The sequence below is a fragment of the Hetaerina americana genome, unplaced genomic scaffold (assembly GCF_022747635.1).
Source record: "Hetaerina americana unplaced genomic scaffold, ioHetAmer1.1.p SCAF_3, whole genome shotgun sequence".
Lineage (NCBI taxonomy): Eukaryota > Metazoa > Arthropoda > Insecta > Odonata > Calopterygidae > Hetaerina > Hetaerina americana.
Window position 1 is genome coordinate 40,267,824 of NW_027286874.1, and position 18,713 is coordinate 40,286,536.

The 18,713-nt window shown below is 41.7% G+C and overlaps 1 protein-coding gene across 1 annotated transcript in view; it reads left to right on the top strand.

Annotated features, from left to right (window-relative positions):
* Positions 1 to 642: 642 nt before the first annotated feature.
* LOC139690289 (sodium-independent sulfate anion transporter-like) overlaps positions 643 to 18,713 on the top strand; it is a 43,785-nt gene continuing 25,714 nt past the window's right edge. Inside the window, exon 1 of the mRNA XM_071587650.1 lies at positions 643 to 936. Coding sequence (XP_071443751.1) covers positions 807 to 936 — 130 coding nt within the window. The 5' untranslated portion in view covers positions 643 to 806. The remainder of the gene's footprint in view (positions 937 to 18,713) is intronic.

The following is an 18,713-nucleotide window of genomic DNA, read 5'->3' on the forward strand; positions in this document are numbered from 1 at the left end:
AAGGGGATGGGGCGGAGGACGATTGCGGGCGGGGGAGGGGGGGCTGGAGGGGTTGAGGTGGAAGGGAGAAGTATACCACACAAGCGCACACTGAGGAGTTGAGGGGTTGAGGGAGGGAGAGTTTCTGTCGAAGGAGGAAAAGGTGAGGAATTGGGTTGGGGGGTAGGGTAGTGTTCAGGGTACTCGACGGAACCACGTGGTCACTTTCCCCCACCTTCCACCCCTCCCCGTCCCTTCCCTTCCCACCCCCCCGTTGGTTTTCTTCCCCCCCTTAACTCGCGAGCTACAACCCACGCACTCCCAAAGTCTCCTTCCCCTCCACCCCCCTCTCCGCAGATATCAATCCAAGCGCTCATCCCCGCCCGCGCAACTTCCTTCCTCGCCGTGGCCGATAGCCCTTCAGCGTGGTCGGGAAATCCGACCTCATACCCCGTTCCCTCCCCTTCCCCCCCGCGAAGGGGGCTCTCCCAACCGGTACGTAGTCTCAGGGGAGGGTGACTCTCCGGATCCTCCCCGCGTTCCACGGGCGCGACAAAGGGACTATCTCCCCCGCTTCCCCCAACCCCCTTCCCCGCCAACATTCCCCACTCGCAACCCCCCTCTCTCTAGAAAACTCCCCTCTCCACACAGTCACCTGTCGACTATCCCGCAAACGCAACGGTGGGCATAAATGTGCCTTCCGCGGAAATAACTACCGTACAACTTGAAACACTGGGCCTCCAAGAGGGTGCTTGCATCTCGTGTTATTTCTTACAATCCTGCCTATCTCCTAGCGAGTGGAGAGTTGTCCGGGAGGAGCGGCCGCGATGCTTAAGTCGGAAGTGCGCCGAGCCAGCAGCGACCTCACGCTGTCCTCGTACCTCGAAGACCCGGCCGGGGACTCGCCATCGCCGTCGCCGTACCCGCCACGGCTCTCGAATGGCAAAGAGGGCAAGGGTGAGTCGGAGGACTGTCTCGTCGATGACTGGGTGGACGAATTTCGCTCTCCATGGGAGATAAAGAGAGGGAATCGGTCGTCGACGCGTGGACGAGGGAATCAAAAGTGACGGTGTACTGTGACTTTTCCTTCGTTCTGTCAACGCTAAATTCATCTACAATTCCTAGAATTCCTTCTCATACGCTTGAGATGAATGTGTTTTCTTCAACTTAATACAGTGCTATTTTACAAAATGATACTGAATCTATCGAATACCTAAGCCGCAGAGAATCGTGTAGGATGTTTGGAGAACTTCGGATCAAAGTATTATTTGAAAGTTGCTGCTAATTGGTCCCGAGGATAAAAAAGTGTTTTTGCAAGCGCGCTCTCATAGCATGTGACAGTTGAGTATGTAACAGTTTCTCTGGCCGATGTTTAGTGGAATGAGAAGCCATTATGTGTATGAATATATCCTCAGGTGGAAAACTTCCTCTCTAAGTATTGCGTTCAATTGAGTGTTATGGATACGACACTTAAATGGATTTTTCAAACTGAATTTCAATACTGAAATCCAGCACGAAACCTGGAAAACCAGCGATTGGAGCGCGATAATATCAATGGAGTTACTGTGTAGATTACCCTTCACTCTGGCACTTTAATGGCCCAAAAATTTCCTGAAACATTATCTGAATGATTTTAACCATTTTATTTTTTCCTGATTTCCTGCTGCGACATTGATCATATTTTCAAAACCCTTTACAAAATATTCTTCTTCATGAGAGCTGGTAAAGAAAAATTATAGGTGTATTTGATATTGATATTTGATATTTTAGTACCCTGCAAGCCACCGCTCGGGTGTGTGGCAGGGGGTGAATACAAACCAGCCTAATTTTGACCCGAATATGACCCTATCGCGGTCGGACAATGTTATTCTAATCCCTTATTTTTCGTGGGAAAAAATTATATCTTAAATCCATCTGTTCTACACTCAATCTCTCTAATTTTATTTACATGATCTCTCCTAGCGTAGTACAATGGGGGTAATGATAGATTTTCAGCATCACTGCTGAAGAGGCGTCGGACAAGAATTGTAGTGAACCTTGTAATGAAATAATATCTGGATACATTCTTCCTCCCAGGAAAGGATCAGGCTTTTATTTGAAAAGATCACTCCAAGTTAAGACTTGCTTTTCAATAATAATGCAAAAATTGTTTTCACTTTGAACATAGGAGGTATCTACTTCCTATGCTCATTGATGCCTTTGAGAAATTAATATCCAGTTATTTTATTCCATTACTTGTAAATAATTGGAAAATGTTTGCCTAGTTTCCTATTATTGTCTATCATGTGGAGAGAAATGGTAATACAGAATAGTCAGAATCCATTTATCTGTTATCGAAATAAATATTATAGGTTAGACTACATTCCTGATTACTTAAATGCTACATCATAAGCCTAACAGGAGCCAAAATTATGAAACATTAATGCAGATCATTTACAACTGCCCGGAAACTAGATATCCTCATCGGTTGCAATGTTTATAACATAAACCAGTAGAAAAATAACTAAGACATTATCCCTGCCCTTAATTAGTGTATTGTGCTTTTCTATGGGAAATTTTGTGAAAATTATAATAAAGGAAGTTTTTCAAGCTGGTTTTGGTTGCATGTTAACGGTTCTTCTTATACTAAAATTTCGACTCTAAAATGCACGTAACACGAACGTATGCTACTTATCATCTGAATGTCAGGCTAATTTCCTGCTGCCTTAGTTTTTGCCATAGCTGCGTATTGAGTTTCTGTTAGAAAGTAGCTCAGCTAAAATAGAAAAAATACTACACTATAGTCAATTACTGTGAAGTGCATCGAAAAATCTTACATATCAAATAGTCCAAAAATATTCACTTCAAATTTAAAGCTTATCCGCAAGTTCATAGTTGCTTATTGTTACAATACCAAATGTGTTTTCAAGCACGAGCAAGCCGAGATTTAAATACATTTCAGATAAAAATTGGTATTTTCATGGAAAAATGCTTAAATATTGTGAAAAGAGAATATATATATATTTAATTGTGCATACAAATATATGCCTACACACACTCACTTGTATTACATGGACTGAAAACACTTCCAACCCATTAAAATAATTTTAGGGACAAAAACGATGTAAGGGACGAAACAAAAGCAATTTTAGGTACAGAAACGATTTTATAGTCACCTAACTCCATGTATCAGAATATTTAATTGAATGAAAAAATTCCCGAAATATTTCTCCCCAGAAAAAGCACTTTATTAGTAAAACTCTGTTGTAGAATGGCTATTATATAATTTTCGTGACTTTGTATTGTACTGACTTGACACCATGCGTTTCAAATATGCCTCGTAATTTATTTCTTTCTTCTTTTCGCCTTATCTTGAGCACCGTTTCAGTGGAATGCGCGAAAGAGTTAAGTTCAAGCCCTAATTGTGTTCATGAAATGAGCGTAATTTTTAAGTTAATGCCATGATTAGTATCATAAAATAAATTAACACTGTAACTGACCACGTGTACTTAAGTCTCCTACCAATGAAAATATACTGAACCATGCCAAAATTGGGGGAGGGCGGACGGAGCACCTACCCTCCAAGGGGCTTATAAAACCGAATTCTATCCTAATCGCACATATTAAAAGCCAGCGGAGTGTTATTATCAAAGGAATTCCATTTGAAAGAATTTATTTTTTGCTAATCTTTCATTTACGAGGCATGACATAATCATGCAAATGCAAGGTGATGTCCCAATTCGTCTCATTTTCAAGACCCTCAGCAACTCGGTCAAGCGAATTCTTCGAAAAGATAAATTGAGCTTCTTACGGTCTTTTTAAGACTGACTGATTTAAATATTTTTTTCTGAAGCTGCAAAGGTTTGAAGCCCTTTATGGTTAAAGGACCCTTATTAAATATAGTCAGGTCTAAGCGTATTCTTGTCTCTAATGAATTTGTCGGTATTCTTAAGTAGCTACTCATTAGTTGATACAAGGATTTATTATAACTTAATGGCTTAATATTTTATAATATTATTATTGGTTCATTGTAAATACAAGATAAATAGATTCTTTATATGTGTCAGTTCAATTTTATTTTGTCAGATGAAAGCTTCGGGGCCACTTCTTCGAAATGCCTACGATGAAGCGTTCTTGAACTGAAAGTCAAACTTTGTCAGCTGGAGCTATTTTCAGGAAAAACTAAATATTTTATACTGCTGTAAAAGGGTATACTTTAATCGGAGGTTTCCCTAACCCTTATTTTTACCAAATAACTTCATGAATTTTCCCCAGCTGTGTCATAAAACTCCCTTTTTAAGTTTATTTTAAATAAAAAATTGAAGTTCCCATTAAAATGAAGTTTTCTCGGGTCTTTTCTCTGGGTCTACGCTCGACTCCAGCATCTATATCTGAGGACGATGCTGGAGTCGTGCGTCGAAACGTCGGCAAATATGGAACCCCTGACCTGGCGGAACACCCGAGAAAACTTCATTAGGCTTATACGCCGAGAAAGCAACGGATCATACTTCCCTCTGAACGTTTATTTATGCATGTGTAAGTGTTTTCGCATTTGTTATGTTCAACACAAATGTAACTTCTTGCGATGTCGGATTGAAATATGGTTTATAACATTGATTGACATAGACAATAGAAGTATAATTATTTCATCCATTGAAATATTTTTACCTTTTGCATAATAATGAACGCTTAAAATATAGGAAAGTCATACTTCATTGGCCTAAAAAATACTCTTCCACAAACAAAATGTTATTTTGCGGAAAGGTTGTTTTTCTATTACCAAATTAAATGAAATTGGCGTAGTTTATTGAGGGATTGAGTCGTATAAAAAGGTTTCATGCATCATTTTTGCATGCAAATAGAAAAATATTTGTTTGTTATCTAAGTATGGAAAAGTTGATTGTTATTTAGAAATGGAAACCACTTACCTCGTTGAACTATATTATTGATGCCCTTCAGAAAACATTGGGAACAAAGCCTTATTGTGAGGTGATATTATATTTCCAAATGTGAATTACATTGAATAATTGAAATCTTACAACAGGATATACCTGTATATCATCTAACGACTGCATCCAACTACAAAAATTTTATATGTTGCTACATATCCTTCAACTAAGTGGTAAAAATGTATTTGTCAGCATTTTTGCAATATTTTTCATATTAACTAACCATAAGACTTTTATTTTTCCAGATCTTAATTTTGGCTACAAAAAAATATAATTACTAATCTCAATAAATATTTGCTTGCTTCAACGCTGTGCTTCATCATCCCCGAAGACAAAGGAGCCTTAAAAATTCACGGTTTACTTATATTTGGCGAAACTTATGAGTAAATCCACGTTTTAGACTTCGTAAAGCTATTTTGAGGATAGTCAGATGTACAGGTGTACACCCTGTATTAGGTATTTAATAAGGTTGGATTTTTAGGTATCACTATTATATGCGACGTACCTTTTTTTACTATTTATAGCACTTTTTAGCTCATGCATGAAATAAATAATTCCAATGGTTCCCGAATTGCATTACTTTCGAATAAATCCAATTTCGCAATAGAAACATTATGGTATTAAAAGCACAGAAATAGTATCCACGGTTACTACTTTGTGCAAGTTTGGCATTTGGGCTGTCATAATACTAAAAGCTACAAATTACGAGTCGTCATAAATAATAAGTAAAAGGTGAATGACATTTGGAAGGAAAATTTGACAATCACTATATCTATCATTTTAACCTGAAATTGATTAATTTTTTAAGAACAAAATACATTTTACTGCGAATAGTGTTTTTATTTAAATTTCTAAGCATATACTCAAAGTTTAACAAATTTTCCTCAACATTTTCTCTGGGTAGTAATGAACATGGCTGAAAAGCATCCGAAAACCCCCCCAGGTCCTCACGAATACTGAAATATGCACTCTATGGTAAAACATGCCAGTAACTCAATGGGCAAATTATTTTCCAGTGTGTGCAAAAGTGTCCCAGTTTTACGATCTGCTCCATTCAAAATCAATTTTATTTTTTCCTTGATATTAATATTCTTCATTTAAATACTCATAAGTGAGTTGATTTTGCCTGAATAAAATTAGGCATAAGTGGCTAGGTACCTAATACATCTGGAGCATGCCATGATATTTTATTTCTTATCATCTTCATTTCGACCATGAGTAAATGTATCAATATTTGACGTGATTTGGCAAGGGAATTTTTCAAATAATCAGGAGATCAACTAATTATTATTGATTTGTTCTACTGTTTACAATTCAGATGGACAAGAACCTAAGTATTTACCATATTTGTGTACAGACGGCTGGATATCAATTTCGACAGACCTCGCGACTCAGTCACGGGCCATAACTAACATTTCAAGAACATAATTGAATATACTCGAAATTTCGCATTAGGTTAGATAAAATTCGTGCTTTCATGATCATAATAATCAAGTTGTTGGAGTCCATGGGGTTTATATTCCCGCTGCACTTACTCATAGATCAATAATATGCCCGGGACTCATAATCGGATCTCTTACTCAACTTGTGTGAAACGTCTTGGATTTGATGGGAATCCGGCGTAATATGCGCAGGAGGTGACTAGCGGTGAACGCCCTCGATATTACAAGGGCGAACGATAGCATTTTAAAACATTGAAATTATTACGAACGATAACAGGTATATTGCGCTGCATACCCCGTGACCATCGGAGAAAAATATTTATTCACCTCTTTTGTTAGCCAATAAATCACATAAAAATATCTGGAGTGAATTGGGGAGCGATGAACTAATATCTTAATATCAGGAGATGCCTTTTTCATAATGTGAGAGTTAACCTGTCGCACTTGAAAAAACTTTTACTTAATAGACGAGTTTTTAGTTGGCGATTTTTGCACATAGGTACATGCTTGTGCATTTCATGGCACGTTGAGACCTTTCATTATGCATATAAAAATTTACGAAGTACTGTATTTGGGAATGGTAACTATTGTAAGCAAAATAAAGTACTTCGGTAGCTGGATTAGTAATAATTACTAGTAATAGTTGTCCAACGGAAGTTTATTTGACGTGACTTGACTTGGTTGATAGTATAATTTATATTAACGTTGATGAGTTTTAATTATATTAGATAGCGAAAAAAAAAGTATTGCATAGTTTTTCTGGTTTCATTGAATAGCCTAATGGAGGGTAGGCTACAAGCATTTCATTAACATGTTTTGGTACTATTATCCCTATAATACGGGGGCTGCTCATCGCAGAGGGATAATACATTTTTGTTAGTATAATTAATTTTTGTAGGATTTATTTATATGTTGTTTGGTTAGCTAAATATTTAATGTATATCTATTATAAATTTTCTGTGAATTGACTTGTATTACGACAGCGGAAGCCGTTGCAACTGGAAATGTACAGTTCTTCCACTTTGGATTCTGATGGTGGAAAACACTTCCCGGCAAGGTGTTTCTTTACGTTGAGGAACAGGAAAAAAGTCATGTGGGGCTAGATTTTGACCATAGGAAGGACGAAGAACACAGTTCACATCGATTTTCAAGAAATATTCAGCGACATCATTTTCGATTATTGCCGTGAATTATCGCGATTGTATTATCTGATGCTTTAAAAAGTAACCTTCGAGACTGATGTAACCTTCGAGAATTTCCGGTACATTCCTAGCTTCCATCTGTAGTTTTTTTTGCGTTAGTACACCATTCTCTAGATATCGAAAAACTATATGACATACTATATGTTGTTGATACCATACCATTGGAGATTTCCGTGGAGAGGTTTACTGTTAATTCTCCGGATGGAAATGATGTAGCCAAGTTTTATCTGCAGTTGTAGCCTTAGAAAGAAACGCCTCATCTTCCTGTAACATCTACTACACTTGCTAACAGAACAGCAAGAACACAAAAGTTCTGCTGTTTGTTAATGAGCAGTCTCAGAACTCACCGCACAGATACACGTTTTGTGAGCACTTTTCTTGTTATGAACGTATGGTTGACACCATGTTAAATTTTCAAGATTTCTGTTGTTCGGTGGACAAGCGTTCTTAACGTTATCCGATGATCTCTCACAACGGGAGCAGTGTTGTAAATGATTTTATCTGTAAGAGCATGACCAGAGGTCAGGGCCCAATTTCTTCTTATGGCTCTCTCCTCATATTCTAGCAGTGGCATTACATAGATCTCGGCGGACAATTCGACAAAAACAACTAGGAACATTTCAATGTAGCGTAATACTCGTCGTCTAGAACCGCCATTGTTGCTGTAGGTGAACTGAACATTTTCCAATTTGCCTCTCATGCAGTACTGGAGTCAAATCCCTAATAATCACGTGTAATAAGCTGGAAATATAACCAACAACTAAAGTTATCAATCCGAAGGTCGGTTTGATAGGTGTTCGGAGATAGCTCACCCAGTTTAAGCCCAACGGCCTTTGAAATTTACCCATCAGGATAGGGGAGCAGGTTCTTTTCTTTGCCGCCTTTGGTTTCTTATGAAGTTATGGTACCATTTGTTACTAGCTATTTTTGTTATTAGACTCATAAAAGTTAATTAAATTACTTTACGCATACACGAGCAAGAGCTACAAGGAAATTTCAATCAAAATAAAATATTAACGCAATGAATGGTGCACAATACTTCTGTGAATATGTTAACCTACATACGCACTGACATATTTACCTTCTCACGGTTAGTACTGTGCATGTGTCGGTTAAGATTATCAATCAAGTGCAAAAGAATTTCTTATGCATGGTGATCAATCGAATATCTAAGGATTTATAATTCCTTCTTAATATACATGCACGCACTCTAGCAACTTAAACAATATTTATCGTAACTAAGGCAAAGTTTTTGCATCAAGACTTCAGTTAAAAAATAAGATTTTTTACGAAAATACGATACGAAAAAGTTTTAATAAATTTCCATTAATGATACTGAGTGAACCTCTGATTAACAGCCAAAAATGTAAGTAATGAATAACTTTTTAAATTCATACTAAAAACTTGTTCGAGGTTAGGTACAAAGCAATTGATTTCATGTGTCTTCATTATTCAGTAGAAAACAATTAAATCATTGCATTCATAAATAGGCTCAAAATTAAATTTAAAATTTTACGGAATATTAGGTTCCCGATTCCAACTCAGCTTGAGTTTAAACACGAATCCACAGCTTCCCTGCTCCTACCCCGATAGTCGATTTGCGAGTATACTCATTGGCGAGGAAAATGCGCAATAAACTAAAAAAACTGCAAAGATAAAGAAGGTTATGTTTTTAATCTCCATAAAAAGGTGTTCTTTATTTTTTAATTACTTAGAACTTATGCTAGGGTGGGGAAAAATTTCTTTGAAAGTGATATTAAGTCATTGAAATTAGCGATTTATTTCCATGAACAGTTGGTATCAAACAGCCCTGGTTTAAGGCTCGGCATTTTCTGTTGTGATATTTCTTGTTGATATAGTCCATTGTTAGTCATTGCTTACTTCTTTATTTGAAGTATGGAAGTTGGCGTGTCAAGCACATAAGGCCTTGCTACAATTGGGTAAATAAATTATTACACCTAACTGAACGATTTATATTCCTTCAATAGATCAAACGCATTTTGAGGCTATGAACAGTGAAGTGTTCATTTCTATTATTTCATGTATTCGATTCTAACAAATTTGGACTTCAACTCACAAAAACATCTGAAAAGGTAGTTAAAAATGAAAATTATTTATGTATTTCATCTGAATGAGTATTCATGTCAATGTAACAATTTCAGAGCGTAAAAATCATTCTCCTTGACCGGAATTCGAACCCGAATCCCTCGATGTCAGGTCCAGTTTAAATTTGGCTTTTTAACCTCCTGGACTGTGGCTCGTCGCGCACGACTACGAATGCCTGTGATATTGTATGCACGGTATTTAGTCACAACGTCTTATTCCTTTAAAGCCTCCAAAATTTAAGAGTTTAAAAGGACGCCTCGATAGCTGCCTCGATAGCAGGACGTGCCTGTGTTTACCGAGTGTCTAAAATTCGCCGGCGTCCGAGGCTTCGGCCGCCGGGGTTTGGAGAGCGGCACTGCCGGACTCTCTCAGAAATCGAGGTTCCGATCGTGTTTTGTTTCGAGCGGCGGTTGACCGCCTAGTTCATCAAGAAGCGTGCAGTTTGACTCTCGACTTCTTCCGCCGGGAAGGCCGTGCCTTTGTTTTGTTTACTGGATCAAGACTGACCTTGACTACTAGTGTAGAGCTTAGGCTCCTTTTTATTTGCTACCGCCGGGTGCGCGTAGCGGGGAGGGAGCGTTCGTGAGTGTTTTTTTCTTTTCTTTCTTTCCTTCTTGGAGTGCTTTCAGTGCGCTCTTCTTCTTTTCTTGGCGCTGGCGTGCTCCATTTGATTTCTTTCAAAATGGTCGTACGTCGCGTAAACACGCTCGCCTTGCAAGTTGATGAGAAGGCGAAACCCCCTACTCCGTTGGAGGTCCACCTCTTTACACTAGAGTCGCTGGGCCTCACACCCGAAGAGATTGTGGCGATCCAATTTGGATATAACCGCCATTTGGTATTCCTGAAATTGGCAACTGAAGCTACTATGAAGAGGATTCTAGATATCTTATCCCACGAAAACTACCGTTTCCATCCAAAAATGATCCGAGGACGACGATTACTATTGACGAGACCTCCGGTAGCCCTTGTAATGTCAGGGTTCTATGTCTCCCCGTGGAGACCCCATTGGAAGATATAACAGGCGAGCTTCAGCGTTTTGGAAAAATCCATCGCTCGTGGGAGAACAGGTGGGAGGGCGACAAATTGGCGCGCGTGTTAACAGGTACGAGAGTGGTGCGGATGACGGTCGAAAGAAATATCCCCTCGTACCTCCACATCGGCGGCAACCGGGCCATCATCATCTACGAGGGTCAGCGCCGCACCTGCGCCCGTTGCAACCAAGAAGGCCACGAGCGCAAGACCTGCCCTCGGAACCAGGGAGGGAAGAGCTATGCGGAGGCAATGTTTTTGGCCTCTAATCCGAACACCGCCGAGGAGATAGATGAGCCCGAGATGGCTGTGGAGGAGAGGGCGCGGTCCCTGATACTTATCGAGGGTGCGCCCCCAGCTGTTCCCGCCGAACCCCCGCATCCCCCTCCACTTGGAGGGAAATTTCAGAGGGAGCGAAAGTCGCCAACGGAAGAAAGGGATCCGAAGAAGAAGAGAACGGACGACATTGCACTGCTGATTTCGAACATCGATCAAGCTGCGGTCCCTACCAGCTCGGATACACACTCACGACCACCGGCTCCTATCTCCGTGACCCCGTCAAAAGAGGACAGATCATCCTGCGTCCTTCCTTTCTCTGGCCACGCCAACGATGCGTTCTCCCCGCAATCCTTGCTTCACGGGCTGCTAACTCCCCGAGAATCACGGGTGACAGCGGGGGAGGATGTATCCGATTGCGACTGTCCCCCTTCCTCAACGGCGGGTCCCTCCATTATGGTATCACGGAAAATCAAGAAAGTATCACCGGCCGCGGAAGTTGACACATGTACGAGCAAAACCTTGTCGACGTCAACAATCCCAGACATTCCATCGTCATTCTCCTTTGAGGACAGCCAAGGTGTCGACGATCTTCCCAGGGCTCCTCTAGAGGCGGACCAATTCGACCGATCTCCTCTAATTTCTCCCGATGGGGCCCCTTCGGCAGAAGACCACCAGTCCGCCACCCCGCCCCCCCCTGAGGCCACCTCCTGGGCTGGGACGGCCCACAGCTCTGCTCGCTCGAACAGGGCCCCCCGTGGAATGCCGCCAAGTAACCCGCTCTTCGTAGAAACCACGGCTGGGTCTTCCTCTTCGGATGAGGTCGGAGGGGAGGTATGCGGTGGCAACTCGAGACCTCGATCGTCGACCCGTCGGACGAAGCGTCCTGGGAAGCGGCGAAGCACTCGTCGCCCGGGTTCGAGCCGCGACCGAAGCGACGTAAGCCATGACCAGGACTCTGGTAAGTGATGTCCGGTGCCCATAGCTGTCCTCTCATTCCACCAATGAATATTGTTTCGCTTAATATTGCTGGCGTTTATAGCGCTTTAAAAATTGCAGTCCTCCAACGTTTTCTCCGCGACCTTAGGGCTGATGTAATCCTCCTTCAAGAGGTAAAGGAGGACATAGTCTGGGATGCGAACATCTTTCAGGCTATCGGCAATTTCGCCGAAAGTCATTCTGGCACCACCACCCTAGTCCGAAATGGCATTCCGTTCTCTCATGTTCGCCGCCACCCCTCGGGCCGAATAACGTCCGTTATCGTGAATGGTATCCATATCACAAACCTTTACGCTCCCTTCGGTGAGCGCGCGAGGGCAGAGCGCGAAACATATTTCAATGAACTTCTCCTCCCGTACCTGTATTCCTTCTCGGGGAGGGCCATATTGGGGGGAGATTTTAACACTATCTACCGCCGAGAGGATAGTGCCTCGAACAGGGATAACGTGACATACTATCCAAGCCGGGCGCTCTCACTGATGCTCGACTCCATTAGAGCGATTGACGCAGTGCGTTCTTATTGCGCCGGTCCCGCCCCCTTCACGCGATCAGGGCCTAACTCTCGGACGCGGATTGACTACCTCTTCGTCTCGACATCCCTAAAGAATGATGTCCAGACAGTGGACACCCTCCCGGTGTCCTTCTCTGATCACTGCGCAGTGATCATTGGAGTTACGTGCCCGGACACAACCCCGGGCGCGCACGTCCACCGCTGCGGCTCCGTGTGGCGCATGGACCTCCGCGTGTTGGAGGACGCGACTCGTCGTGATTCTATCCGCACCCGGGTGTGTGCACTGATCGCGGCACTCCGTCCCGGTGCAAACCTCGCTCTATGGTGGGACGAGGTTTTCAAACCCCACATTGTCACCCACATCAAAAGGCAAACTTTGGAGTGGCGTAGGGAAAAGAACTACACCATCTCCTTCTACCGCCGAGCGCTGGAAGAGCTCCTGCGTAAGGATGTGGCGCCGGAGGGTTTCCACGCCCAAGTTTCGTCCCTAAAAAAAATTATCCTGGGCCACGAGCTCCAAAAATACGCTCCCCAACAGTGGCAAAAAGAACTGGACACGGATAAAGGGGGCCCCCTAACGCTATCTGAGCTTCGGCGCTGGATGAAATCCAACTCTGGCTCCGATATAGACAGAATCCCTGTCAGAGAATCTGCCGCCGGTGACACCGACCTCCTTAAGGAAGCGGGCCGGCACTTTCAAAACACCTTTAACAGGTATCCTCCATGGAAGGAGGGAGACGCACCCCCTCTCCCCCCTCTCCCTACGCTTCCTACAGATCAAAAAGACGATCTTTGTCGAGACATAAGCTCAGACGAACTGGACTGCGTCTCGTCCATGTTCCCGAAGGGCAAAGCACCCGGCTTGGACGGCCTACCCTTTGAATTTTATTTAGCGTACTGGGATGTTTTAAAACCTATTTTAACCCACCTTTTTAACTGTATTTTAGCTAGCGGCTCTCTGACTGCAAGTCAGAGGACCGCCGTGATAACGCTTATACCAAAGAAGACGCGGCCAAAGTCGTTCAACGACTTCAGGCCAATCGCCCTTTTAAACGCAGACTATAAAATATTGGCGCACGTCCTACGATGTAGAATGACGGCTGCTGCCGACATCGTCCTCTCTCCATCCCAGTACGCCGTGTCGAAAACGCGAAACATTTTCGATGCAGCACTTTTAATTCGTGACATCATTTTTTCCGCCCCCTTGTATGGTGATCGTTTTTTATCACTCGTGGCTATCGATCTTGAGAAAGCATTTGACCTGGTCCGGATCGAATGGATTCTCACCGTGCTCAAGAAGATGGCCTTCCCCGAGTACTTCATTCGTGCCGTATCAACGATGTATAACGGAATATACTCTATAATTAGGATAAACAATGCCACCTCGCCGCCCATCCCCGTCAGTAACTCCGTTCGGCAGGGCTGCCCACTGTCAATGCTGCTGTTCGCCCTTGCCTTAGACCCCATACTCAGACGACTACAGAGCAGTGGAATCGGGGTACGTCGTCACGGCGCCGTCTGCCTGGGCGTCGCATACGCTGACGACATAACGCTCTTCGTAGACGACCCGTCCCACATGGCCCTAGCCCACGACATATTAAAGTCATATGAGCAGGGTGGTATCTTCCTCAATAACCGGAAATCCGGGTTTTTGCTGCTGAAGGGCGACCGGCCCTCGAACTCCATCGGTTGGTCAGAAGCGCCCTCGCTCAAAATCTTGGGGTTCTGGTGGGAGAGGGAGTTGGCTCCCACGATTGAGCGAAACTGGGGAATTATTGACCATCATGTAAAATGGAGTGTTGGAAAGCTTTCACTCCCTTCCCTCCCGATCGTGACCCGCGTCCGCCTCCTCAATCAGATTGTCTTCCCAAGGATATGGTATGTGGCCCATCTATGGCCCTTACCCACTAAATACAACGCATACTTTATTAGAGTGTCCAACCAAATGATCTGGAATGGCTACGTAAAGAAAGTGTCCCGAAACCAGCTCTATGGCCCGTTTGAGCAGGGTGGTCTCAATTTAACCGATACAGCTCTAAAGGCGAAGGTGGTCTACGCGAAGCTTAGCCTGCGCATCCTCGGCGGTGACGACGCGTGGCGCAAGGCACTCCTCAAGGACGCGTGGCAGGAACTCGCGCGCGACGTATGCCACCGGAGGGCATTTGATGAAACGAAAAAAGTCGCTTCTCTCCTGCGAGATGGAGAAGCAATTCGGGTGAAGACCCTGTATGTCAGAGCGCTTACCGAGCAGCAACAAGATACATTAAAAAGAACGATTTCTTGGAAAAACTGGGCGACCAGCAGGGCGAACGATGAGGCACGTAGTGGAATGTTTAACCTAATCGCGAACACAGTCATGACGAGGGAAGTGAGGCACCATCTTCGGCTAGCCGATTCGCCCCTTTGTCCGTCATGCGGTCGAATAGACAACGTCGCACATCTCATCCTTGGATGCAACGATAAAATCAGAGAATGGGAAGCTCTAAAAAAGATCTATAAAACCTGGGACGTGTTCGGTGGTGGTGCCATTACCGACATGAATCTGATCACCTTGAACTTTCGGCTCTTTCCGAGCTTCAAATCCTTCATAATGACCACCCTAATCGTGGAATTCACACAGATGAGAACCGCGAATAAACATTCCGCTAAAGGCATGCAAGCATTGGTGGAACGGATGTGGCTGCCCCCGGTACCGGACACACTTCGTCCGTGGTTAAAAAGTTGTTTTTCTGAATAACTGTGCTTCAAAGCTATCAATAATTCCAACCAAATCTAATGTTCCGTCGCTAATCCAAATAATTCCTTCTATATTTTGTGAACCCTGCCTTTATTATTTCCTTCCACAGTATTGTTCATGGTCACAATTGTTTTATGCCATGTATATGAATTTATGTCTATGTAAGTGTGTAACCATAATAAGGAAAAAAATATTCTGTAACCATAATCTGTAAGCTGACAATGTGTACAATGTAAACACTAGCAGTGTAACATACTAGACCGAATAAAAATAAATTGAACCATAGCTTAACTGGCAAAAACTCTCGGCCTAACATCGAGGGATCCGGGTTCGAATCCCGGTAAAGGCAAATGATTTTTACACTCTGAACTTGTTACATTGAAATGCATAATAGTGGATGACTCCGTTGAAAGTTACTACTGCGGTATCTCCCGCAGCTGCTTGGAATTTGAGTATTTATGTGTCATCCCTTACTTTGGTTTTTATAAAATTGATTTTAGTGCCGATAATATATAAATGAAATAAGAAATTTGAATTCCTGAAATACTTCATCACTAAATATGAATGCTATTTTTGGTATTAATGGGACAACTGTGTTTCATTACATTAGACACTTCGGTTTTTCTTCAAAAAACAGACAAGCTTGATTGAATCACGTTCTCTTCAATTATTTGTTCACTTTTTTCTTTGTATTTGGTTACATAGATATATTTGAATTGAACCAGTTTTTGTTTATAACACTTCAGTCGGCAGTTTGTAACACATTGTATTCCGCAATCCCAAATGGTGATGCCTAGTGAGCAAAGTAGCTACGATTATTTGACTTTCGTTTCAGAATTATGTCTTTTACTGGCTTTAATATGTTTGTTTGTAATGGCCCAAATGCGATACTCGTATAAGTACATGTTAACACTTCGGCTGGAATCAGCTGAAATCACATTAAGTTGGGGATATTTCGCCAATACAGAAAGAAGTCGTTAAATCTCGCGAAAAAAATGGGAAACTATTCTTCGCAAATGTATGGCGGTCACTTTGACTATTGGTTTTACGAGCTCACTAGCAGTAACATTTGAATGTTGAAGAGATTTGTCCAGCAGTTTTCATATAAATTCGTTTCGTTCACGCTTAATAAAAAAATATCATTCTAGCAATGAGTTCACGGACAAATGGAAGTGCACGCTAATGTTTTTCAACTACTAGCATGTAAGAATGTAAAACATGTATTTATCTTTGTGCTAAGAAATCTCATCTTTTAACAATCGACCCGAGCTTAAGCTACGCGCGTTAATTATCGGGATTTGAAGGCGCGTGTTTCAAGTTGGCGAGGAAGGCATGTACCTGCAGCGTGAGTGGGAAACTCACGTGCAGTCATCGCTACCGCCGCCGCGATCTCTCCTTCCGCATTCGATTTTCTGCCGCAAAAGGGCACAAGATCTTTCCCAATTCCACTTAACAGCGTTAATTGGCGTCCTATTAGAGGCGCCGTGATCACGAGTAACATCGTGTAAACATGTCCCATTGCCCCAGCCTCTAATACCCCTTCAAAGAGAAGCTTCACTTACTAGGTCGCAGTACGTGGACGCAATATGTAAGAGGTGGGAATTGAGAATTCATAACAAACTGGATTACGATCTGATTGAACAAGCCTACAGGAGTAAATTGAATGACCGCATTGGTGAAAATTGAAACATTGAATCTATAAATCAAAATGTTTCTTGATTAAGAAATCCCAAAGGAAATTGAATATAAGTTTTGTTATGTACAGTTTTTTGAAAACAATACCACCTGAAATGACTTTTAATTGTTACAGCAAGTTTTTTCGATATTCTTTCGGAATTAGCATATTTTGCTGTAAAATAAAACCTTTCCTGATAAGTTCCTCCTCACCAGTTGATGCAACTACAATTTTACACGGGTAACAGAGTAAAAGAAGGAATGCCTAGATTTGTGGAGAGATCATTTGCTGACGATTTTATCCACTCGAGAGTTAGGCTTGTACAATTATGCAATGCCATTAGTGATTTTGCAATCAGATTGGACAGGTTATTGAAATACCCGAGTATCATGGAATCCCGTCCCTCCCTTCTCTCTAACCGGGATTTCCGCCTATCCTTTCACCCCGTTGTTTTTTCCCGCATTGCACAAACCTTTAAGGCCTAAACGTTAGGTTTAAAACTTAAAAAATCAAAATCAATACAAAAACTTGAATGAAATAGTATCAACTGAAAAAGTCTGAGTCAAGAAAACACTGGAAGCAGTAGTTAAATTATATATTTAGTAGAAGTAGAATTAGGTTGCGAGTGTGTCGACGACTTAGGTCCTTTTGAAAATCGTAATGGTGCCAACCAAAAATTTCAAAACTCAATTTCAATATTTGAACGTGTCTATTTTAAGATATTTTCTCTTCTGGGACACAATCTGGGATCATTACAAAATTGGAAGGATAAAAAATGGATCCGAGCTAATAAAGTACTAATTTAAAGACAAAAAACATTGATTAATAAAGAATAGTTATTGTTTGTGTTATTTTTTTGTCAGGATTCCTTTTTTTGCTGACAATTTTGGAATTCTAATTGAGCGTATATTGGAGATTTTTAAAAAATACCCTTCTCTCTCTCTGATTATGCATAGTTACACTGGAGCTAGTAACTTTGTCGTATTGGTTGACGATGACAATTCATTCGATCATAACCCATGGGGAATATGCAAACACATATGGGTAAAACACAGGGATCCGAGCACAGATGTAAGCAGGGTATTTCTAATTAAAGGATAAGAGTTTTGGCGAAAATCAAGCTACCAATCTGGGTGCGGAGCCAAGTGGTTTTGCGAAAAACGAATATCTAGAAACGAGGAGGTATGTGAGGTTTTACAGCAGCGCCACTCTTTATAGATCGAAGTAAAAAACCTGTCTCTTGTTAAACCATGCTTCGCTGTGCAGGGCGTTAAGTAAATCAATATTTAAGAGGACTCATATTTCATTGATTAGTATTATAAACTTTAATAATTACTTAGAATTTCGAATTTAAAAATAACATTAGTCTATTGATCAGGATTTGAATATATATTATATGGCAATTTGAAATATATTATCATAAATTTCCACACTTTGCTTGACTCTATTAACTCTGTTCAGGTGGCGTACTTTGTCCTCGACGAGACTATATCAAGATTGCACTCCTAAAGCACTCGAATTTGAACTGAAAATGTCGTCAGCTTACACTGAAGCTTAATTAGGAGAATATTTTATTTCATTTCACGCCGATAAGAAAACATTGAAAAACTTTATGGTACTACATTATCTCGAGAGTTCGTGCAGGATATAGTAAGTCACAATTATTCTTGCCATGGTGGTCACATTTACCTCAAATCGGTCCAGCTTCTTTTGAAAACGTGTAAGTTCCTCCTAGCCCTCGTCCAGTTGGCTGGATATAAGCTTCATACCCCATTCAAATATTGTTCCCATTTTTATGATTTTCTGACCGGCAGTAGGAATTGCCCTCA